General features: G+C 45.5%; 1 protein-coding gene across 2 annotated transcripts in view; it reads right to left on the bottom strand.

Annotated features, from left to right (window-relative positions):
- STRA6 (signaling receptor and transporter of retinol STRA6) overlaps positions 1-25,130 on the bottom strand; it is a 336,152-nt gene that overhangs the window by 46,317 nt on the left and 264,705 nt on the right. For both annotated transcript variants that reach the window (XM_069624589.1, XM_069624590.1), the window contains exons 14-16: positions 24,781-24,898; positions 18,087-18,188; positions 14,802-14,965 (exon numbers count right to left, since the gene is read on the bottom strand). In XM_069624589.1, the coding sequence (XP_069480690.1) occupies positions 14,802-14,965; positions 18,087-18,188; positions 24,781-24,898 (384 nt within the window). The remainder of the gene's footprint in view (positions 1-14,801; positions 14,966-18,086; positions 18,189-24,780; positions 24,899-25,130) is intronic.

Here is a 25,130-nt window from a genome sequence, read left to right as displayed (position 1 = left end):
CTGTTCATCATTATTTCATTTTTCTTTATTGATGTTTTGATTTAGACATAGCTGTCACACGCCACACTGCTTGCATTAAATTACTTGTAATTAACTATAATGGTCTAATGAGGGTTCGCAGCTATCAAATTTGATGTGCAGTCATTATCTTTTAATTGCTGTTCACATGTATTAGCATCAAATGTATTCGGTTTAATGTGCTCCATACGAGTAACAACAACTGTCAATGTGTATTAAAGCAAAATCGAGACCTCGTTTTCGGTGATGAAAGGGAGTCTGGTTTTTTTGCTGGTACGTTAATATTAATTACTCTGCCGTCGCCTGTATTCATTCTGGATGGATTTTTACTTGGGTGTCTTTTTTTTAGGCTCAGTTGTAGCTTAACTGTGATTTCAGTAGGTGTAACATTGCATGTGTTGGCTAGTGTTATTGGGATAGGCCAAATCCTATATAAGGTGGACACGGTTTAAGCTATAAATTGTATGTCTTCTTGGGTCACCCCTGTAGAACACATGCATCAAGACACACTGAGCGATTGGCAGGACAATGGCCAATCAGTACTGATAGCTATGCAGTCTGTCTGGGAAATATTTTCATTAGTGCTGTGCACAGATGAGGTGCCATGCCAGCACCTGGCACTAGAACGCTCGTGGGAGATTGTGGGAATGATCTGGAAGCCTTCTCTGATGAGCTACAAGCACCAAAGGACCCTTTATCGACCACCTGGCGTTGAGTTCTCTGGACTGCCAGGCTTCCGCCCCATTCTGGGGGTGACCCCACTTAGAATCATCAACATATGTACTAATTGGGCAATTCCTCGAAAGTTTTAGTTTCAAGACATAGCACAGGTAACTTATCATGACACAAGAAACACTGGCATGTAGACATGAAAAGGGGACGCATGCTAGCAATTTGACCTGCAAAGCTAGACTGCACCTTTAGGATTCAAGCAAGTGTTTACATGAGTACACACTTACAATATTTAACATCAGGTTTGGGGGAGTGGAGAGACTGCAGAGGTGAGGGCATGAAAGAGGGGCAGAGGACACACTTCTCTCACTTGGAGGAATTTAGAGGGGCTTCAGCCTGGTCTTAAATGCTTCAGCTAATTGGCCTGTTCGCTGCCAGATGAGAGAATTCAACTTGTAGGGATTAGTAAACAAAATGAGTGGGAGGTGGTGTGGAGGAACATTTCATTTCGTCATTTATATAGCGCCTTTCACCATCGGTATGGTCCCAACGCGCTGTAGGTGGCACTCCCTCGGAAGGATCGAGGTCCAGAAAATAGGAAAATTGTAGGTGTTAAAATTCATGTGAGCACATTTTAATGGTTATTCGGGATGGCCAGGTCCTGGCTAGCCACCTGGGTCTAATGGCAGGTGTCTGGGTGGAGAGAGGTATGCTAGGGGGGCATGCAAGAGGATAGATGATATGTGTTGTGTGTGTAGATACATTCGAATTTTTGTTGTGAAAGGTAGCTGTATTCTTATGGCTGAGGTGTTGTGCAAAGTGTTTTTCGAGTTGTGTGGAAGCACATGCATGCAGAAGTGAGATCGCACCTTCGGCTAAGATCAGAAGGTGCAGAGTGTGAAGCAAATACATTTGTTAGTTATACACTGCCCACCCTCAACCTATGTGAAGGCACAATACATTGCCCACCCTTAAGTGTTCATATAAGTGCGATACCCTGCCCGAAACCTGGGATATTCCAAGTGCGATGCCTTGCCCACACTCAAACACATAAACGTATTATCGATTGCCCACCTCCAAGCAATCCAAATGCAATTCATTGTCCACCTCCATATCCATCCAGGTGCAATTAATTGCCCACCCTCAAGGTCTGTCCAAGTTCGATTCACTGGCCACCTTCATAGCCATTTAAGTGTAATGCCAATCCCATTCCCTGGGTTCTTCCAAGTGAGAGTTACTGGACGCCCCCTTGACTCCTCTGGGTGCCATATCCTGGCTACACTGATGGAGCGGAGACAGTGGCTCAGGGGGAGTGCTTAGTAAAAGGTGTGGGAGTGGTGCTCAGGGGGCAAGGGAGCAAGGCAAAGTAACTTAATGGAAAGGGCAAGAGTGCAGGGGGGCAGTTGCCTGCTGGGGGTGGCTGGAGCGTTTCAGGTGGCGGAGGGAACATCCAGGCTTTGAGCGCTTCCCAGAAGGCTATGAGGTCCTCTATGTGCCAGAGAGAGAGGAGGAAGGAGTTCCAGAAGGAGGTAGCTAGGACCAAGAAGGTGGAGCCTCCTAGTTTGGAGAAGCTGAAAGGGGGGGCTTCCATGAGGTGTGCTGAACTTGATCTGAGTGGTCATTTCTGTTGGTAGCGTATATCTTTGTTTTGGGGGGTTTCAGGGCCTTTCATGTGGAGCGCACAGTGGGTAATGCACATAGCTTTGATGGTGGCTGTCGGCTGATGAGCAGCCAGTTCAGCACGCATTCTCTAGGGGAGAGTGCAAGGAGGAGCCTTGCTTTAGAAATTTGAATACGTTGGAGCTTTCTGAGTTGAAAGGCGGTGGGCGCCTAGATTGAAGGAGTTGGAGTAGTCTAGGCGAGGGAGGATGGTGGCTACAACTGCAGAGATCCTATGAGGGTAGGAGAGATAGGGAAAGATCTGCTTGAGTTTGGAGAGGTGGAAGTGGCAAGATCCGTAGAAGGCATATATATGGCGAGAGAGGGTCAGGTCTGAGCTGATGGTGCATCCCAGGGTTTTTACTGAGGGTGATGCAGGGGTTGAAGTTCCTGAGGAAGGCGACCAAGGGGTAGTTTGGGGAAAGAGCTGTTTTACCACAGATTAGGATTTTGGGTTTTGCCAGGATTGAGGAGGAGTTGGTGGTTTGTTATCCAGCACTCTATGTCTGTGAGGTAGGAGGCAAGGTTTGGCAGGGGTGATGTCAGAGATTTAGGGATTTTTAGAATAATCCAAGTGTCGTCAGCGTAGTTGTAGCAGGTGAGATTGTGGGAGCGGATGAGAGCGTAGATGGGGAATAGGTAAAGGTTAAAGAGGAGAGGGAAGAGGGGAGAGGGAAGCTCCCTGAGGGTCTTGCTGGGGGAGCAGAGGAGAAAGGCTGGAAGGTGGTGATTTGGGAGCGGTCAGTGAGGAAGGAGGCGATCCATTTAAGGGCAGAGTCCCTGATGACTAAGGAGAGGAGTTTGTTCATGAGAGTAGTGTGGTTGATCATGTGGAATGCTGCTGAGAGGTCAAGGAGGATGAGCGTGACACAGCCTTCAGAGTCTCCTGTTCTTTTCAGGTCATCCCAAATTGAGACAAGGGAGGTTTCGGTTCCATGGAGGAGTCTGAAACCTGACTGGGCTGGGTAAAGAAAGCTGTGGAATTCTGCAAAGAGACGGAGCTGGGAGTATTCCATGCAATCTAGGAGTTTGACTATGAAGCGATTGTTAGAGATGGGGTGATAATTGAAGGGGAGGAGGTGGTCAAGAGAGGGCTTTTAGAGTAAAGGTTTGATGTAAGAGGTTTTGAATGCTTCTGGGAAGATGCCATGTGTCAGTGAGGTGGTTGATTATAGATCTGGTGAGGCTGCTTAGGCAGGTGTAGGAGAGAATGTTCTTAAGGAGAGTAGGGGGGCAAGGGTCTCCAGGAGATCCTGAGCGAGGGGCAGTTATTTGAGAGAATCCTTAGAAATTCGAGGTGGGAGATGGCAGAGAAGGGGCTGATACACTGCGCATGTCGGTGGAGGGGGAAAGTGGGGTGAATGTGAGAGAGGAGAGTCGCTACTTTAATGTTGATGGTGAGGTTCCTTTCATTTGCTCTGTTATAGAAGTAGCCTGACAGAGCATTGCAGAATGCTTGAGAAATGAGGGAGGGACGCATTGAACAGAGAGGAGTCTTGAATTCTGTAATCTTGTGGAGGGGTTGTTGAAGTTGGAGATATGGGTGCAATAGAAAGATTTTTTGGCTTTCCTGATTTCTATCCTGTAGGCCCTGATCCGTCTGGCAAGGGTGGCTTTGTTCAGGGTGGAAGGGTTGGCCCACCATTGGCGTTCAAGGAAGTGGTTGAGGGTTTCGAGGTAAGGGTTGAACCCCCTGGGGGAATGACCTGTATGGAGGGAGGCACCTCTCTTGATTGGTTGCGGGGGAGAGGGCATTGGAGAGCCATTGGTCGAATTGGGTGGGGGAGGGGGTTCCTCCTTGGAAGGGGAGTGAGGGATGGGTGGAAAGCAGGGAGGAGATAATTCCTTCTTCCAAAGGGGAATCCGGGTGGAGGAGGCAGGCGGGCTCTGAGGGCTGAGGTGGTGTCAGGAGTGAGAAAAGGTCCAGATTAGGGGGCGGGTGAGGGGGGAGGATGAAATCAGATTGGTGGAGCTGAACACTGCATCCAGGGTTGAGACCCGCAATGTGGGTTGGCCCTGATATAAGTTGGGTTAAATTGAGGGCTCCAAGTTGTCGGTGTGATGACAGGTAAAGGAGTTTGAAGGGTTGTTGAGCTTGATGGTCAGGCCATCTAGTGGGGGAAGCCCGGAGTGAGAGATCATGATGGCCTCTTCAGAGTCGCTAAGAGAGTCTGTTATAGTCCAGGGGTCTGTAAAGGAGGAGGAAGCTGAGAGTGATTGAGGGTGACAGGTGGAATTTGACTAGCACAGATTAAAAATCGTAGCTGCAGGGTTGTTTCTCACAGTGTAAGGTTTTGAAGTGAAGTGAAGTTTGTGGAGGATGGCTATTCCCCCTGCTCTGCTGGATCTGTTGTGGATCTGTTGTGGGAGTAACCAGACAGGGAGGCCTTGTGTGCAGTAGGAAGGAAGTTGTCAGGGAACTGGGTTTCGGTAATGAAGAGTATGTCTGGGTTTTCATCTGAGATAAGGTCAAATATCATGTGTTCATTCCTGGCGACAGATCTGGTGTTGATGAGAATGCTAGAGAGGCGGGGTGGTAGGCGGTGGCCAGGGGATGAGGTAGATTGAGAGGGGTGTGGTATATTGAGATTTGGCTGCAGAGAGGAGGATAGGGGGGCTGGGGGGTGGTCCAAGGGCAGAGTGGTTGAAAGGGGGGTGGTAAGTGGTGAAGGAGGCGGGTTAAGAGGAGAGGGTGATTGAGGGAAAAGCAGTGGGGCTTGCAGCTTGGGGGGTTGATGGGGTGGGGGGGCTAGTGGAGTTTCTCAAAGAGGAAGGACTGGGTTGGGGAGGGCGTAGAGGTGTAGGAGTGTGGGACGGGATGGGATTGTGGAGGGAGGGTGCAGGAGTATTGAGTGGAGGTGTGTCTGTGAATGGGGAGACTTCTGTGTCTAGGGTGAAGTGTGGGTGTCAGAGGTGTGTGGGTGGGAGGGGCTGCTGAGTGGGGAGTCTTAGCCAGGGCTGCTCTGGCTGTGCTTATGGATGTGGAAGGTGATTGGGGGATGGGAGGAGGTAGGCATGGGGATAGTGCTCGAGGGTTGGACGTTGGGTGAGAGGTTTGGATAGGAGGGGGTGTATGCTGGGAGGCTTGAGTAGGTGTCAGGGTGTGGAGAGTTGAAGGGGCTGACTGGAGTTGGTTGTGGAGGGGAGAGGAGGAGGGTGAGCTTGAGGGGATGGTCTCTGGTTTCTGTTAAGCCACAGAGTTCCTCTAGCCTTGGAACTGTTTGGTATGATGGAGGAGTAGGCTGAGAGCGGAGAGTGGAATGGGGTGGAGTGAATGGGAATTTGACTACTGAGACTGGGGATGTCAGGTGGCAGTGCCTGAAACACAGCTGGTACAAAAAAGGTGCACAGGGCCTAAAATGCAGCAACAATCGAATATGGACAGTGCTTGAAACCAAAGCTAGGTTCAGAAGGTGCACAGGGTTTAAGATACAGCAGTACTGAAAGTTTAAAACAGTGCTTGAGAACCGGGGAGTCTTATCCGAGGGGATGGAGGGAACTTACACTGCAGGGATGGGTGTAAGGAGGGTGAATGGGGGTAGGGAGGAGGAACTTGAGAGGTGCAGGATTCTAAGAAAGAGGCATACGCAAGGGAGGAGGGATTTTAAAGTGGAGGCGGAAACATAGGGAAGGCTGGTCACGAGTATGAGCAGGTCCTTACCTTGAGGTTATGGGAGGAAGCTTGGATTGGATGCCCTGGCTGAGCAGCGGCAAACAGGGATCACAGGCTTCCCTAACTGTGGCCCATCACTGGCTGTCCGGAAAGGCTGCCCTGAGAGAGCCACAGATGTACAAAGTTCTGATCACGGGGGACTTACTGCACGATCAGTGACGAACCAGGGAGGGTGGAAGCAGTGGGGAAACAAAACAATGGATCGGGGAAAGTTCACCCAGCAAGCAGTATATTATAACACACCAAATCTAGATGCCAGGGGTTCAGATCCCACTCACGAGATGATGCTCTGCGAGAGAATGGGACAGATTGGTTGTAGAGAGATACAGAGAGGAAAGCCCAAGCAGGAGATTCGGAGGCGATGGAGTCAGCGATGCAGTGCAGGAGTGGGAGTTGGTCATGGGTAGATTTAAATGAAAGGAAAAGAAACTAGAAGAAGAATCAATCCTGCATAGACAGCCACTTGGTGTAGTCACAGTATGTCGAGGTGCAGGAAGACCTAGGGTGATTGCAGAGAGTGAGTATTTTGTTGAGTGGAGTAGAGTAGGTGGCCCGTGAGTAGGCTGAAACAGTAGCCATTTACACTAGGAACCAGGGTGTAAATAAAAGATTTGGCAGAGTGGTAGATGTGTGGGCAGATCTCACTGACATTTAGATTGTTAATTAGCATATGGAGAGAATTATTGACATCTTCTCAGATGATCAGAATCTTCGGAGTATAGTCAATAGCTACAGATATTGACTGCATTCTGAACATTCTATCTTCAAAAGAAAACCCGTAAAGAACAATGCAATTTCCCGACATGATAACGTTTTATTTATATAGCGCTTACACCTAAGTACTTCACACAGAACATATTTACATAAAACACAACCCAAGTGAAGTTGGCCTTTTATCGACCTCAGAAGGATAAAAGTCTGGGTTGGCCTTGCCTCAGGGTTGGAACCTGCGACCTGCAGATCTCACACAGATCGCAGTAGCGAGCGCTCATCTCTTTGAGCGATCTTACCGACTGGAATTTATTTCAACAATGCACTTCCTCCACCGGGGAGGACCATTTTTGCTGCAGCATCCTATTTAACACACTAAAGAGAAAACTAAAACATGGGAACATGTTTTCACTTTCTTATAGAGAAACCCTTTATTTTTGCATGACACCCAATGCATGCTCATGTTAAACCCGCTCCCGTTTAATGTTTGCAATTAAAACTTATGAAGACAACCTTGTTATTTAAATACTACAAAATCAAACACATTTAATGTACTAACTCAGGTTGTCTATTTACTTTTCTCACTATTAAAGTACAATTTACTACTTTGCCACCCAAACTCCAAACCATGTATTGCTATTACCGATATGTACACCTTTGGGGTCATTATCGATTGAGATAATGACCCTTCAGCAATTTATGAGGCTTAACTAATGGCGATAATGACGACTCTGTCAGTTTATAAGGCTATAGTATGGCCTCTTTCATGTATCCTCCAGGAAGACTGCAAATGAAAATGGAATGGTGTGTCAGCAGACAATGCCCGGGAAGAGACCTGCACAGCTGGGATCTCTTTGTCCCAGTCTCTTCTCATTGCGCTCCTTAACTAAGCTATGTCTCACTGTTACTCACCTTTTTTCCATCACTGCTACCTATGAGAAAGTCACATTTGGGAGGCCATATCTGGAGGATACGGATGGGGCATGGACTCTGGAAACCGGGGGCCCTTGAAGCCTTCTAAAGAGGTACCTACCAGTGGTGATGTAAGGAGGTCTCTCTTTTCACCAGCACCCTCAGCCAATTTACCTCGCTGGGGGAGGGGCTCAGCGGCACACCCACGATATTTGCAGAATCCAAGATGGGAGCGAACCACTCCCCTTGTCGAGCCTCTAATATTTATTTCGGAGGAGGAACTCAGAAATACCTGCTGCGGAAGCCCTGCCAGCTGTTGCATTAAGGGAACTGAGTGCTACATGTCGCTGTGTGCTACAAACAATATCTCGTGAGCCACTGCTGCGGGGAGGATTCTCACGCACACCAATCACTACACCAAGGAGAATCTGGAGTCCACCGCCATTTTTATACTGATCTTGCTAGACAAAATTGCTTACCAGAAAGATCCGGAGACTATCACTAAGATTAAAAGCAGGATGTGGAGCCGTGTTCCGTATCGTGCAATTCCACCTGACCTCAACCTGGCAGACTAGGGCTGAAGCCTTTGGTCTGGGTTAGGCGAGTTCTGGCCAATCCCACTTGCAATCCCACTTCCCATAACAGATAAGGAAATTGGTCCGCAAATCCCAAAGCTTATTCAGTAATCTAGATAATGCACAGCATTATAAAAAGTGACCGGAGAGAACAGGGTTTGTCACACTGGGAGCGGCAGTCCAAGGAGTGGAATCTGCAGTTGTAAAACCAGAAAAATGACCATAGTCTGCAAAGGGCCACTACTCTGCTGCCAAAGGAGCCCAAACTCTGGTGGGAGACACAGCAACAGCCGTCTGGAGGCAATGCCAAAGGGAGGGCCAGATCTGGGTCAGGAAGCAAGGTGGAAAACTCTGCCACAACTATCCTGGGAATAATCTCTCACATCCTAGCAGAGAGACAGGAAGGAGATGCCTGCTTGGGCTCAAGCCCATGAGGGCAACTCTCAACATGCCAACAACCTTAGCAAGGGGGATGCAATTTTTGCTGTCAACAATAATGGTAGTACTCCTTCAGCAGGGAATGAAATTCCTGCAGCAAAGCTATCCATTGAGGCAAAGCGGGGTAAGAAGTTGTTACTGGTAAGCATTTGTAATGCCAAGTAGGCTATAAAAGAGACCTGCGGACTTAAGGATACTTTCTGGACAAAGCAAAAAGTAAAGTGGAGAAACGGCACGCTGGACCCTACATAGCTATATACCTGGGACTTGTAATTTTCTTAAAGGTTCGGGCTGGGCACTAAATCACTGAGACTGTAAGTGCACTAAGTAGTGTGATGAATACTGTGAGAAACCAGACAGTGTTCTCCCACCTACTCTCCCCGGGATCCTCCAGGGAAGGGCCATCGCTTTTGGATCCTGACCCTGGGGCTGGACAAGCGAGGGAGGATCACTTGAGTGGAGGGTCACAGGGGATTGGGAGGAGAACATCCGAGGGCAAGAAATGGTATTCCCCTTTTCGCATTTTACCTCGAAACCGTTTCCCTCAGCTTTCATGGGGTATCTCCAAACCCATTGCATCTCCCCCTCCCTGTTTCCAACAAATACTGGGACGAGGAAGAGGCAACCGGGAGTAGGGAAGATTTCCCATAGAATAACATGGGGAGTGTAAGGGAAACCGCCGGCTGTACAAAGAACTTAGGTTGTCCCATTGACAGAGTCGGCAGAGTCAGGCATTTACCAATTATCACTCACACCCGACTCCACTCGACTATTTTTCCAACTATAAAAGGTGTGGTTCTGCAAAGGAGAATGGGCGAGCCGGGGATGTTGTTTGGACCAGAGAAGCCAAGGAGCAGAGAGCAGCAGGATCAACAGCCCAGAGGACAACGCTGTACCAAGACACTGGCCCAGTATTTTGGAGGGGCTGCAGCGTGTCTAGGGAGCAGTTTCTCCTGAGAGCCCGAGCAAAGTATTCTGCTGGCTGCTCTTGGTGGTCGGAACATTGCTTGTTCCCTTGGGACCTGTGCCAGCCTTATGGGTGCCTGAGGGGAAGGTTGAGAGTCTCTTAAGAGAGAGAGAGACTCTGGAGCATGTAGGTGAGTGAAGCGGAGCGGGCAAAAGGAAAGCAGAAAGCGGTACGAATCAGAGAAAAGGAAAGAAATGAAAGGAAACTAGTAACGCAGTAGAAATTGAAAGAAGAGTGACAAGATCAAGAGAAAGTAAGAGAAAGCAAGTATAGTGGAGGGTGCAAAGTGAAAGAACTATAATAAAGAGGTTGCAAGTGACCTGAAACGAGAGAGAAGGGTGCAAGCTACCCAGGAGAGTGGAAAGTGTGTAAGTGTGCACAGGAAAGCTGGAAAGGTGCCAGAGGGCACGGAAAGGTAAAGGTAAAGAGAGTGCATTTGTGCATGAGGAAGCTGGAGAAAGTGCCAGGGGCACAAAAAAGATAAAAAAGGTGCAAGTGTGCATGGAGGAAGTTAAAAAAAATGCCAGTGGGCACAAGAAGGGGAGGAAGGTTCAATTGTGCAGGAGAAGGAAAGAAAGGTGCATGAGAAAGAAGTCAATAAAACAGAAGGTAACAAGAAAGGGTGCAGAAAGCCCCTGAAGACAAAAAGTTAAGAGCAGGAAATAAAAGAGAGGGGCTAAAGTTCAGAGTGGTCATGCTTAGGAGGAGCAAAGAACCTGGCGTTTTTGAAAGTCTCTGATGCTACCCCTTTGAAATAACTGTATATGAAAGAAGGGTACATCCTGACAAACTGAACTTGTATTTTGAAACTCAAGAGGGGCCTGAGCTTGGGAAGGGAACCCTGAGAGGCCTATCAAAGTGGAATCTTAATTATTTTTGTGTTACTGAAGGAATTGCTTGGAGGAAGCGATTAAAAATGACATTGTTTGAACTATGGAGGAGGTCCTATGAACAGTCCTTTTTGATTGAACTTATTTTGAAGCTGACCAACCTACACCTGGTGAGAAGACCACATGAAACCAATCCTTGTTTCCTATTTTTGTTGAACCACCACTTCTTGCTTTTGAAAGAATACCTAACACATTTTTCTCAAAGAGTGAGAGCAAGCCTAGGTTTAGACAAAAGACAGGTTTTTATTTTGAACTTCCAGACTTCAACGGCCCTTAGAAACATCAGTTAAGGGAACCATCCCTCTAGTGCTAGGGCCAGTTCAGTCATTACACCAACCCAGGAACCTTTGTTAATAAAGGTGTTGAAACGAATATCTTTGAGTGTGTGTCTCTCTCGATACCATGCCTGCGTCACAATACTTTGTCCCTGGGACTTTTGGGGTCAAGGTAAGGACACTATAAAAGTTTTTAGGTCTGTTAGACTAGCCTGTTCACAGACACTTTTCATATAGTTTTCTATTGTAGCTTCATATAGCTTCATGCCCTAAGACTTTAGACGTTTGTCTCATAACACAGGAGTTTGTGAGGTGGAGGTAAGGCACAAAGTCGAGTTGTGCCATAGAAAATAGAAAACGAATGACGCTCACACCTCTGTCTAGTCCCATTCCTACAGAGATATATTAGCAACCAGGGTAGGTCATCCTGTTATGATGACGAAACCCGCAGTGAACGATATACAAAACCCAACCCTGCATCTTAATGGATGTATGTGATTTTTTCAAAAACATTTCACCTAATGGAGATTTCACTGAATCCATTACACAGAAAAACTAAATTTACTTTTTACATTTTCTACTTTTTTTAATGTGGGAGGAGAACCCCTGCAGCCCCCACACCCTTCCTTACCCCAATTCATACCCTTACCCCACACCCCACCTATTATGCATTACACATATACCATTTCCCCTACCATGTTAGGTGAAGTGGATTTGGTGAAGTTTCATTAGGTGAAATGATATTCAAAGAAATCTACAGTAACAGATCTTAATGCCACATTAAAGGTGGTGAATTGTATTATGGGTGTTTCATGTAGTCTAATGATCTCTCTTCATCACACACCCCTCTGATTTCTCTTCCAAGCACATTTCCTCTTCCCACACTTTCCTTTTTCCAATTCCCTAACAGCACTGTAAACCACTGGTTAGTGCCTAACACCATCATAACATAACCATACACTCCCATAAGTAAAGCAGCAGAACCTTCAACAACGAAATGATATTTCATACATCCGAAATTCCCTAATTTCAAAGATAGGAGTATGCATTTTAATGAAGAATTGAAAATAAATTCCTCTAAAATAAATGTGATTGTTATCACAATTACGAATTGAAGTATCGAAAGTGAAAGGTGTCTAGAAGGTGAAAGGAGGAAAGTAATTCCAACACTAAGTGGGAGGAAAGATGGTTAGCTAAAGCTTTCGGATTATGGTCAGAGCAGTGCTAAGTACCACAAACCTAAGTGAGGTGCAGGCAGAGCGACGTTAAGAGGCATTATATTACAAACATTGCCCGTACTCATTGATATCTCCACAAGGCACGTGCTTCAAAAACTATCCCCCTTCAGAAGTGAGTGTGGGGTAACTGCCACTTGCATGAGGTCAACGAGTGGTGACTACAGACACTTATTTAAAACTACTAGAGCAGTGGCAGCGATTCAGACCGTTCCCAACTTGCAGCAGGAGCGAGAATGAGGTTGAATAAAGAACGTGCGATACCTTTAAGTTGATAATGATAGGCCAGAGTGTTCTGGGACCTTCAGAGCCCTGTCTCTCTCCTTTTGTGATTCACAGAAGACCTGTAGCTACCCCCCCCCGTAGGTGGGAATGGGAGTTAGACACTGTGTGAGCAATCAAAAATGCTGAGCACCAGCTCTGCTTGCATCTGCACATGAGAGGAGATACGGCACCGCCGTGGCATAGGCGTTTAGCTGAGCTGATAGGGTAGGGCTACCCGCAAGCCAATCTGTAATTTGGCCTTGAGAGGGAGTCTGAGATAGGATGTGCCATCGGTCGCGGACTCGAGAATGGAGTCTGCTTTAGTGTAAAAGAGGGATATGGGTTGTTGGACCTAACAAACTTGACCTACTGCCGATTTGACCAAATTTTATTGGTTGAATCTTTTTTTACCTATTGTGGAGGGAGACCTCCCGCAAAACACCAACTAATGCGACCGTACACCCCCGGCACTTCCCCCCACCTCAACCTATTCCCTTACCCCACCCCACAAATATTTTTTTTATTAAAATATACCATTTGACCTACCAAATTCGACCAAAAAGATGTGGTCAAATCGGAGTAGGTCAAGTTGGCATTAGTTAAACCATGCCCATACCTAAATCAGAGGTCAACAACAGGGAACTGGACAGTAAACCAGATATAATTCCCCATATATTGCCAAGTTGTAGTGCCACCATCAAAATCTTCTAGGGACAATTATCTCTGAAAACATTTGGGGATGGACACACTCTCTGTCTAGGCATGCAGTCTTGGCTGTGACTGTACTGCCAACTCCAAGACCAGAGCCGGGCTTGCCGTTTTAGTCCAAAATCTCTTTTGAAGTTGTCGCTGATGATGAGAGGATGCAAGAGATGTCACAAGTATCACTTAAGGGTAATCTTAATTTTTCATACTGGACTTTCCCATTTCGACACTCACATTGTGTCCAAATCAAGGAACCAACAAGCCATAGGTCATTGTAACGATGGGACACATTTGCCTTTTGCTACATAGAATGTATACACCAGAAATGTACCCACCCGTTCCACCCAACAACCATTGTAAAGAATGAACAAGCAACAAACAACCAATAGGACAAGATTAAAGAGGCCATACATTCACTGGGGCTGAAGTTGGAAGATGGTGTAGCATCAGCCAAGTCACTCTGGAAGCGATATTTTTCTGAGCAGATAATCATGGAGACTTGCAACCCCAAAGCCAACGGTCTGTGCTTTCCTATATGTAAGGAAAGAGCTTGTACCTCCGAAAGTGAAATGAGGGACAAACAAGGGCACCCACTTAAACAATACAATTGTTGTGATTCTTTAAATTCTTTAATCAAATAAGGCAATTTTTTCATTAAAAGTTTTATATTGGGAATTCAAATCCACAAAGAGTACAATTTCACTATCAGTTTTCCATCTGTAGACATATTCCCCTATTCATCTCTTATCAACATTACAACTTAATGGTTTCAGTTTTCTAACCATCCCAATAAGGTCAACAACATAGGCCTTCTACCATTTTCTTTTTTTAATAAAACACTACAAGAACATGCTGATACTAGTCTAACTTTGGTATCACGAAATAATATCCCAGTATATATGGTCACAATATATAATGTTGACGAGAAAAGGTTGTGGTGACATTATATAGGTGACCATATGCATATAGGGACAGGGGCAGTGGGAGTTCGAGGGGTGTCCCCCGCTCCCCATGAAAAATTAAAAAAAGGGTTTGAGGTTTGTGGGGGTGTCCCCTGCATGTTCCATGTATAATGTCCCCACAAAAAACAGCAATTCTTCAGAGATTTCTTTGCATGGTGATATTTTTTAGCAGACATTATTACATGGAACCCTAACTTTTCTATACAAAACTAAAAACAAACCCCTTCCCCTGCCATTTATATTAGAGAAGAACCTGTCACAGGCACCACTGGTGAATGTATTAATTCTTGCTATTTCCTGATCAATATCTATGTAAAAGTAGCAGATGGCCAAGTGTGCTAAAGTGTATTCTGAAAATTTGACAATTCTATGAACTGAAGTGGTTTAAGCATGTAACTTTAGCACACACAGGGTGATAACTCGGCATCTAATTGGTGGAAGATGTATAACCGTTTAACAGCTTTCACATGACCCAACAGAGTGACCCCAAAACTCCAACCTAAGAACTTCATTCAGAGATGAGTGCAGCAATGCTGTCTGGCTTAGACATTTGATCCGTTTGCACTACAAACGAAGCAGTTTAATGGCTGCAAAGGACACTTTACCTTTTACAAAGCTGTCTTTGAAGGCTCAGTTGGATCTTGTTAATCACATCAAGGGGAAAAGAATACAGATAGCGGAGATCATGACACCAGTGATGAACCTGGCATATATGTATCCCTCCATAAGTGCCAGAAAAAGGGTCAGGTCAATCAACTACGTCATTTCTATTTTCTTACACAGGTAGCGAACACCATTAGGAGCCAAATCAAAAGTTAGGTTGGGTTGCCAGCACTCATAATTACCTGGGTCAAAGGTCTCGACAGCCCGATGGAGGAGGCTTATGTCCAGGCGGCACATGTGGACAATGTTGAAGAGAGCCGAGATGACGACCCGCCAGATTCCCATAATGACCCCCAGCAGCACGTTAACAGGGAAGAGCAGGTACGTCACCAGGTACAGGGCCCGCCTGCGGGAGACAAAAGGGGCAGAGCAGTTCAGAGCTGGGGACACGTACCTGCAGTGTGTCCCAATTCTTTAGAGGACATTTCTCAAGTTGACAAACAGGCAATGTCTTATCAATGCTACCCGTCAAAACACATTATCAAGTGGGGGTGTAGGAGGGTAACGCTAAACATTACACACATCTCTAATGAGGACGAGCTGCTCAGCAGACAATGGTCTGCTAATCCTCTGGGCAAACTCATAACGTTATCCTACTGAGGCCACAAACTGAATACCCCAACTATGGGCAATACTGATGGTAATTAGTAGCAAGTGGTACAAGAGGGTCTGAAACTGCAATACTCATCACGTGGCTCTATATAAAACACCAACTATTTGTATTATTAAATGGGAGAACAGTCAAGTCATCTTCCAATACATGCATCGACCAACTGCGCTTTGTCTAATTTGCTCTTCATCCATGTTAGAATAAGTGATGTACCACCAATTGTAGCACAACATGTTCTGTGATTTGCGTCACTGTATGTACTGCTCATAAGAAACTCAGCGCCCAAATCCCTCAAGGCTAGGTGCGCTCTACACATTTCAAAATAAATAAATACCCAGAGCACCAAAACATGGCCCAGGGAAGCAAGTATGATGCAATTGATGGCACTTCTTTCCCAGCATTAACATTGGAACATTTTGCTATAAAACCTATTACTGGCGACTGCTTTTCACCTTAGGATTGAAGCAACTTGGGGTCAGCAGCTGTGCTTTGACTGCAGATCTTCACTATAAATATCATAATGTATTGAGACACTATTGACTTCAGAGTAAATGTTGTTAGGACCCCCCTTATAGGCATGAAAAGATATTTCAAATGAGACCTTGGAAATTAAAATCCGTCCACAAATAATGGATATTCAATATTGTTGTACTTTGTTCGCTACCATCTGTATGACGTCATCAATACTGGTCACAATGTGCCATGGAGGGATATGTGGACATCATTTTTACTAATGCAATGTATTTTACGACTTACTCTGCCTGTGCAGACTATTATCATCTCAGAATTTCAAGGGCTCTGAGCGAATGTTGTTTTTTCCCCTTGTACCCACCCTCCTTGAGCGCTTTGAAACACTTTTCTGTGTATAGGCGCTATATAAATAAACAATACAATTAACCTATAGCGAGTGGATGAAACAAAACCATCGCCACTTCTCTTCACTAAAACCGACAAGGAACATGGTTTTTCTATATACACTCTTGCGCTAACAACCAGGACTGACTGAACTCCTGGATATATTGACTCATTTTGGCAGTCCATTCACCAGCCATTTTTAAAATTTAATTTAATTTTAAATTTATAAAGCGCTCACACAGCCCGCAGGCATCGAGGCTCTGTTACAGGAATTGTTTATTTTTCTTAGTTGCGTAATTGTGTTTTTTTTTTTTTTGTTTTTTGTCTTGGTTACGTATTTATACGCGCTTAAACACTCAGAGGTTTCTAAGCGCGGACCCGGGGATCGAACCTGTTGTTGCTCCGTGTCATCTTGCTTCCAAGGCGTGCACGCTGCCGCTGTGCTATCCTCCCGAGACGATACGAGACGATACGATAAAGACCATACGCATTGTGGATTTGTGACGTATTGATCTCATGAGGTATTTTAGAGATATTTCCTGCAATAAATTCATTATGAAAAAGAGGGGGTCCCACATAATTTCGCCTCCACAAAGGCGGTGGAGGAAAAAATATTATTCCTCACCCCCATGCCACATTTTTTATCTGGGTTGGTAGCTCAGAATTAAAGAATCTAAGTACTGGTCTCTGACAGGAGGGCAGCCTGCTATTCACAAGTTCGAATCCCATGGAAGGCTAACTTAGCCTTTCATCCTTCTGAGCTCAGTGAATCAAGTCCCATTAAAATGGGGTAATAATTGCATCTGTTATTATAGCGCTAAGAAACTGGCGGAATCTGCGATGAAACGCTGAATAAGAATGCTTTGGTTGAACAAAAATATGTTTGGGTGTCACAAAGGTGTTGAGAGTGTGAGCCTTCTGTTACATGTGGCAAGGCATAATGTGCCAAAGCGTCAGAGTGGTCGGTACTGACCCTTTTGAATTGAATTGATCGTTTATTTGTATAGCGCCTATACACAATGTGTTTCAAAGCGCTTCAATGAGGGAGGGAACATGGGGGAATACAATTACATTCTTACAAGTCCTTGAAACAATTCAGAATGTGAAATAACTATCATAATCAACCTGGCGACATTTCCGATAGTGCAAGTGCAAGGAACAATAAGGGAGGAGAGGGGAAGGGGAAAAAAAAGAGACAAAACAAGCAGTAACATTACTATGCCAGACAATTGATGTAGTGCATGCAATTTGTCTCGAGATGCTAATAGTGTGGACTGTTGCTGCTCCTTCTGCATTTCAATCTCTCAAAAGGGCTGGAAATGCGCAAATGCTGCATATCTGGCATGAATTTACCATCCTAGAGGCGACAAAGTTGCAATGCTCGCCAAGACTCCCAATTATATGAAGAATAGTAATGCCACCGAGTGCATGCAGTAGTCCTTATGGCAACTCTGCAAAAGGCTTACGCACCCTGGATTCTCCCCACTAGTGCCTAGAGATTCTGGGTTCCAGCTCAGGTTGTAAATGCCATGGCACCACTGCGCTTTGATATTGCTTCCAAGGCGAGTGTGTTTCCCCTGAGCTATCGTCCCTATTCCAGCTCCATATTCACTAGAATGAGGCTCCCAAAGTCAAATACCTGCCACCGTTTGACCTTATTATGAAAACTTAAGCCAGCCATGAAAGGGCTGGCACCAAGGATCTTCGTGTAGGAGACTATTCACAGTGCTTGGATGCAGTTGTGCAGGTGGACATTCACCCGTCGTTCTGTTGCCTTACCTTGCCATGCTCTGGGAGAACCCTGCCAATGTAGGTCAAGAGTAAATATTTGACCATCCACGCCGATCAGCTCTGTCGAAAAAATGCTACACGAGATCGGGAATGTAAGTAGTTCAATGGGAAACTCTGACCTGTGACCTAGGACTTCAGAAACAGGACCCAACCAATCACCCATCATCCAGCCATCCTCAGCCCAACATGGCATTCAACGTCTCACACTTACCTGTTGTTCAATTCCCGATTTGTAGCAGATATTGTGAGGAATGCGAAGCGAGCACACAGGTGCTGTCCGATCAACGCCAGCACCAGCAATGCCCAGAAAGGCCTACGAGAAAGAAAATGCAGATGAGAGTGGTTGCTTTGCTACTCATTTTCCACCAGTCAAAAGAGTTTGTGCGACACGAATACATTAGAGCAATGGCCTATACCCACTAGGAGTTCGGAACTCCAGAATTCATAAATCGGGGTAACAAGTTCATGCTTTTGGGTGACTTGCAGCATTAAGAACCTTAAAAAAGATCCATTCAGGTACAAACAGAGACAAGAACCATGACCTTGTCCTAATGGTCACCAAGCGAGCCACATCTGGAAACCCAACGCAAGATTGCTAGAAACGCCCGACTCATTCTCCAGGAAGAGAAGGCTTAGGAAGTTTTCTACACCCCTGTTCACTAGCCTCCAGGCAATCGAATGACGTGTAGAAAAAAAAGGTTTGTCGAAGGCAGACTCAAACACAGAACACACCCCTGCCACCACCACAAAGCAATCAAGAGTTCAAAACTCAGGGTCCAGTTACCCCTGCATCCATCTCTACGCTGTATCTGGTCGCATAATCCAAAGAGCAACCTAGAACATTAAATGTTCGAAGAAACAGGGCAGAATACTTCAAACGAGAATGAACAAGTACTGCTTCAGCATTATCCACTTGAATACAGATTCCCTGATTGGGAAATTTGTCCAAGTCTAGAATAGGGCATTAAGGCGGTCACTTTGATAATCCTGAATGGGACCAACCTTTGAATTCAAGATCATTCAATTATGTATAACTCAAGAAACAGGATAGGATTACATTTGGGACAGAGATTTATGTCACACTGCCAAACCTGAAACTCAATTTTTTCATAGTCCTTAAACAGAACAAGAAAAAGAGCAATGGGTCCCTTCCCGTTGTCCAATGTTCAGACTTAAGCAGTTCTTGAAGATGGTCCTAGGCGTGATTTTCACTATTCGGCTAAGAAGGGCTTGACCATCCAAAAGGCATCACAACAGAACCGTTTGCACACCCCTATCACTCTTACCAGTTGCTGCTCTGAAGGGCAGCTAAACTCATCTCACTCTATTACAAATGCAACCTCTTTGCAGTCTAGATCCAACATCCCCATTCCTCTCGCATACTTTAAAATGCTAATATCATGAACATTCACACAATGGAATGTAGACATGCGTCATCCATTGCTATGCTATTTCTGGCTCCGGTGCCCCAGAACTGCGTGAGGGAGAGACCGATGTGGGTCTGGAAAGGCATCCACCAAAATTATGAGCTAAAAAAAAGGTATTATGTAAGATAATATGGGCTGGATAGCCTTGGTGGGGGACACAAAACAGCTCTCCACGGACAAACACTTCATGCAATGAAAATTAATCTAACAGAAGATATGCAAAGTTTGCTGCATTGATAAATCCAAGACAACCTTCCCGTTGGGTTGCTGGGAGGTTAGGATATCAATCATTTAACTACTGTGCTGAAATTCTTAATTGTATTTGAAAATTCAGATGTAATTAATTGGATACTCAAGAGTGTTCTGTTCCTATTAATTTACATTGTATTATGATGTCATAAAAACTCTGGGTTTGTGATACACGATACTGCTTACCTATATCATAAAAAATACAAGACACTGGGGGTCTTTACGATGTTGGCGAAGTAGCAGTGCCTGTAAATACCGGCATGGCTGCCGCCGGAGTCATGAACCTTCCGGCTCCCAGAAAGGGCAATTACCAGGGCATTACAGCCCCGGCGGACCCGGTAATTGCCCATTCCCGGGCGTCGGAAAATATTACTCCCCATTCCCATTGGACGCAACAGGAATGGGGAGGACGGATGCACCGGCACCATTCATGAAAAGGTCAGCGAGCGGGTGCCGTTCCGCCAGCCAGGTCAGACCTGGTGGGGGCAAAGGCACCCGCTCGCAGACCTCTTAGTTTGCCGTTCCTCTAACAACGGTGCCGGTAGCTTACCTGCACCGTTGTTACCGGACCGGTAAACTTGTAATGAGGCCCCACATTCTAACAGCAGGCTAACACCTGGCATTCAGAGTTCTGTCATACGAAACAGTACAAAGTGCTACCAAACTCTAGCCTATACATCTTGTGCACCTGTAGTTAAGAATAGGACCAAAAACGTGCCTTCTCTATACATTACAATACAGATCAAACCATAATGATATAATGTAGTAAAACATTCTTGTCATCGAATAGTACACTTGAGAGCATATCCGTTTTTGTTGGAATCGCAACTCAAAGAGACTCCAAATTGACTTCCAGGTTGATAAGCAAGATGAAGCTCAAAGATTGAGGACAATGCATGCATGGTTGTGACGCATCAACTTCCGGGGCACCAGTGGTTCAGGGATGAATGTGGGTTTCTAAACCATCAATCAGCCCCACACCTCTAGTATACCAGAAGGGGTCCAAACAGATGGAAACACAAGCAAATTAGAAACCTCCTTGTCCAATTTTGGCAAACGTGCACGGAATGGCAGGCTTATCTCCGCAAGGTCGTGGATCGTTGGTTAGTTGCAAAAAAGTGAAAATACAATTATTACCCCATAGGTTATATAAAAAGATCTACTTTATTAACATCCCAACAGACAGTTCTAGTACACTACAAACTACAACCCACCCTGTAAAGGAATGCAGAGGACAGACAGTTTCAAGAAGGAAAAAGGATGCTCTCTGGATACTGACAGGAGGGTAGTCGATAAAGTAATTAATCTCAATAGGTCAAGGATACTTTGGTTTCAGCACAAAGGGATCAATGGGTTGTGAAATGTCGCTAAGGGCCTTCAGAGAAGGACCAGGGGGAAAGAACCACAATGTACCTTGTGCTTGTAGAAGTTCTTGGTGCTCAACAGGATCAAATCGGTCTCAGGGCACTTTGCAGCGTCTGCGACAGAGTTCAAGATGGGAGACAGCTGCGGATATCAGGCGGCAGGTAGTTCGATGGTTGGAGGCAGGACGGACAGCTGCAGGGTGGCCTACACAGCGGCTCGAGGTCAGGAATCATTGACTCAGTGAAGGTTGGTGGTCTGAAGCACTGTTCGAGGTGTCCCAGATGTTGTTAGTGACTGCTGCGTGACAACAGTCAGCAGTGCAGTCGGTTGCAGCACAAGGGGCTTGACTGGCTTAAATATGTCCTTTAAGGCAGACACTGGTTGATGCTTGTCGATGCACTCCTCCTAGTTTCTTCACTGGGCTTGTGTCATTCTTTATGGCGAATGGCCCAAAGCTGAGGAGAGTGTTGCAGGCACGGGCCTTGTACTGGGTTTGGTTCAGAGACTCTCTGGCACTTCCCACCTAGGACGCTTGCTTGCAGAGCCTAGCAGGGCACGCTGTATGCTGGCGGGGTAGGGGTTCTGCAGCTGCTGGAGCGTCCTCTGGATTCAGTATCTCCCTCAGTTCCCTGGGAGATGTTTAGGAGAGGGATCTTGTTTCCCTCTTTGGAAATCGTGGCCCTTCTTCACTGGCGGAAGCTGTGAGGCAGACTGCACCTTCAGCCAGGGTCCCAATGAGTTCTTCCTGTTACTCCTTGTTACTCCTTGCAGATGATCTGCCCAAAAGAGGGGTTCAGCCCTCTTTTAAAGCCAGATTGGCCACAGTGATTGGTGTAGTCTAAGCCTACTAAGCCTACCTTAATGAATAAATCCTAGGTCTCCACCAACAATCTCCTGAATGCATGAGATCATAACCACAGTACTTTGCAAAAGGCTGAAACCATGTAATAATAAGTCCCACCCATCTTCTTCCTGTCCTGTCTGTTGTGGATTAATGGGTCTCTCTAGTTCATGGGCTCTCTGTGGTTCCCTATTAAAGCAGCACATTTCCCTTGAATCTGCGGTGAGAACAGACTTTCTGCCCCATCAATCCACATACTCTTATCTTCTGAAAGGGGTCCCCCTCCTGTCCTAGACATGACAGTTCACTGCCCTTGATACTGAGGGGTGGGAGCTGGCTTCATGTTGACGCAGTGCATATCAAAAGGTTGTTGGGGTTTCCTGTCTCCTTTATTAAAACTCTGCAGCCAGGCCCCATGTGGGCCAATTTGAAATATACTCTATCAGTATGTTAATTATGTTAATTGCTGCTACTATCTGCAGAGGGCAAACAAACTGACAGGGCAGATCCATGGAGCCTTTGATAGTAAATCAGGCTGGCCATGGCAGGAGGAAGGTTTTGCCCTCCCCCTTCTGAGACGACATGGTGTACTCTTGGCTGTCATATTCCAAATAAATATGACAGGGGGGACGGCTCCTGCGGGCTGTGTCCACCCACAGTACACAGGTCTATGTGTATGTCATGCGGTGAGCATGATATGATATGATATGATATGATATGATATGATATGATATGATATGATATGGCATTTATAACGCGTCTATACACAAGTGTTTCAAGACGCGACAAGGCATGGGAGGGGAACAGAGGGAAGACAGAGACAGCAATCTTACTAGGCCAGGTGACATTGAGATCGCGCAAGTGCAGAGGAGGGGGAAGGAGAAAAGTGAGAGGGGGAAGGGAGAGGGGAAGTGCAGTACATAGGATGAACAGTAAATAAATAAAAGCAATAAATAATAACAATAAATAAGAAGTGAGGCCAGCTGGTGGCATGTGAAGGATAAGTGCAGACATCAGGTGTCATGTGCTGGTAGGGGGCTGTAGGGGTACAGAAACAGCCCCAGAGTGCAAGGGTTGCCAGGGGGGCAGTGCAGGTGTGCAACTGGCAGGGAGGGGACCTGGGCCTGAGAACAGAGGGTAGCCAGGTGACCAGTGCAGTTTCAGTTTCAGCTAGGAGTTCAGCAGGGAAGAGGAGGAGAGTAAGTAGAAGCAAAGAGGAAGATCTTGAGGTGCTTCCAGAACCACAGATGGTTCTCCTCAATTTTCAGAGCGGCAGGGAGGCTGTTTCAGAGGGAGGGCCCAGCTGAGGAAAGATCTACCACCAACCTGTTGCTTGGAGAAGTGACTGACCCTGAGGCAGTTGGAGGCGGATGAGCGAAGAGCTCCAGAAGGAAGATATTTAGAAAGAGAGAGTTGAAGGTATTGAGGCCCCAGGCCCCAGAAGGCTTTGTGAACAATGCATAGCAACATGTGTGCGGATTAGCGCCACACATTTTCCGGAAGTTCATCTACCATCATTCAATTTCTTTTCAAAGTAAAAAAAAAAGCCCATGCGAGTGCACACCCACTGTGCGGATGGTCGAATTCCTCACAATGGTACTGCTAAATTTTATAATGTCTAGCCACCACTTTGGAAGGTCAACATGACAATACAAATAGTATTCACAAAGCAGTCTCATAGTCTCTATTTGGAAGGAAATGGTAGTCTTTAGAATGGAAGATCTGCCACACCAAACAGAGGATGGCTATCGGACCGTTATCACGCAAGTATCAGGTTATCATACAAGTTAACCTGGATCTTCCAAATCCGAGACTTCCATCTCAGTCATAACAGTATTTGTTTATTTGTATAGCGCGCCAAATCCTCAGGTATCAGGGTGGATTATTCTAGTTACATTTGTACAAGAAATAGAAAATCTGTGAAAATCAGACCCCTTTGTGGTCACTATATCTATCGTCACGTTGTCCTTCGAAAGAGCCGACTTGAAATTATACCATTCTGCAGTACTATGCATGCACAGTCTTGAATCTTTCGAGTTACATCATACTCATTATGCTTGAGTTCAATAAGGACCTCCCAGAGCTGAGATACCAATAGAAACGTGTATGCTCGGAAATGTATCTAGAATAATCGGTAAGGAATGTTGTATATAATAACCAGATTTTTATCAGGAAAAAGATTCTTGGTTACATGACCAGTAACATTATACAATGCTTTTAAGAAACTGTCAAAAGACTAGTTTTGTGGTGAGTTTTGTACAATTGTATGACAAAAATCATTTACTGGGTAATATAATAATGATTTGAACTTTGCTATGGTGCCTTGAGAAAGCACGTTTTCGTTCATATTCTTAAGAGGTGCGAAACACGTGTAGGCTAGTGTTGGGGAGGGTTAGGGAATATTTTGTATTACAAAAATATAAATGGCTGATATTAGAGAGTGTCTTGTAATAACTTGTATGATATTTTCTGTACTATCCCGTAATGATCATTTGTCTATGAAATCGTATTCAAATTTAAATGAATAGTCACAGAATACACATGATCATCCAATAGTCTACATTTCCATTTACAAACAGTATTAACAATATCTGCTCAATAGTAACCATATTGATAACATTGTTACTAAAAATTGAGTCTGGGACTAAAAAAGGAACATTTCTGCAAGACCCTGTGTTTTAAAAAAACAAAAAGTTTAAACAACAGACTTTGCTTGTCCCACAATGGCGTTTGTTCGTGCAACCTGTCGGGTCCAGTTGAGGGCGAAGAGAGCTGTAGCGTTTCCCTGCATAAAAGCTGTGAATCATCCGATCTTTTGTATTCAGATGCTCAAAGTATCAAGAAACTCCATTGGTACCAAGACCATCACCGCCACATTACTGCCCCCACAATCGCATCCATACGCGACATCACAAGCCATCTATGTATACACAGGTTTCACCCCCATCCTTCTCTTACATGGGAACTCTGTCCTTAGTTGACCCTCAAGCTCACGCTTGCAGAATATTTCGGCAGATACTCACCACATGGCCTCCAGTATTCTGAAGAGGAGAAGGTTCTTCCCATAGACAATTGGAACAATGACGAGGAAGGTGATCAAAATGGTGCAGATGAAGAACACAACCTGCTGAAGGAGAAGGCCTGTGGACAGTGAAGCGTGTTATTATGGGTAACACTAAATAGAGAGTCATGACACGTGCCACTGTAAGGTTATAAGCACAAATGAGACAATGGGTAGGTCTACGGTTCACAGATGGGCGATTCACTCTGTCAAAATGTCATGTCATCGGGTATTGGCAGGATTTTACCCCGAGTGACCAAAGAATCCACTGCGGTCTTGAGTGCATGTCTGAGGATGCTGCAAGGGGGGCAC

Source organism: Ambystoma mexicanum, chromosome 11 (genome assembly GCF_040938575.1).
Source record: "Ambystoma mexicanum isolate Mex_15411 chromosome 11, UKY_AmexF1_1, whole genome shotgun sequence".
Classification (NCBI taxonomy): Eukaryota; Metazoa; Chordata; class Amphibia; order Caudata; family Ambystomatidae; genus Ambystoma; species Ambystoma mexicanum.
This window is presented reverse-complemented; position numbering and strand designations above follow the sequence as displayed.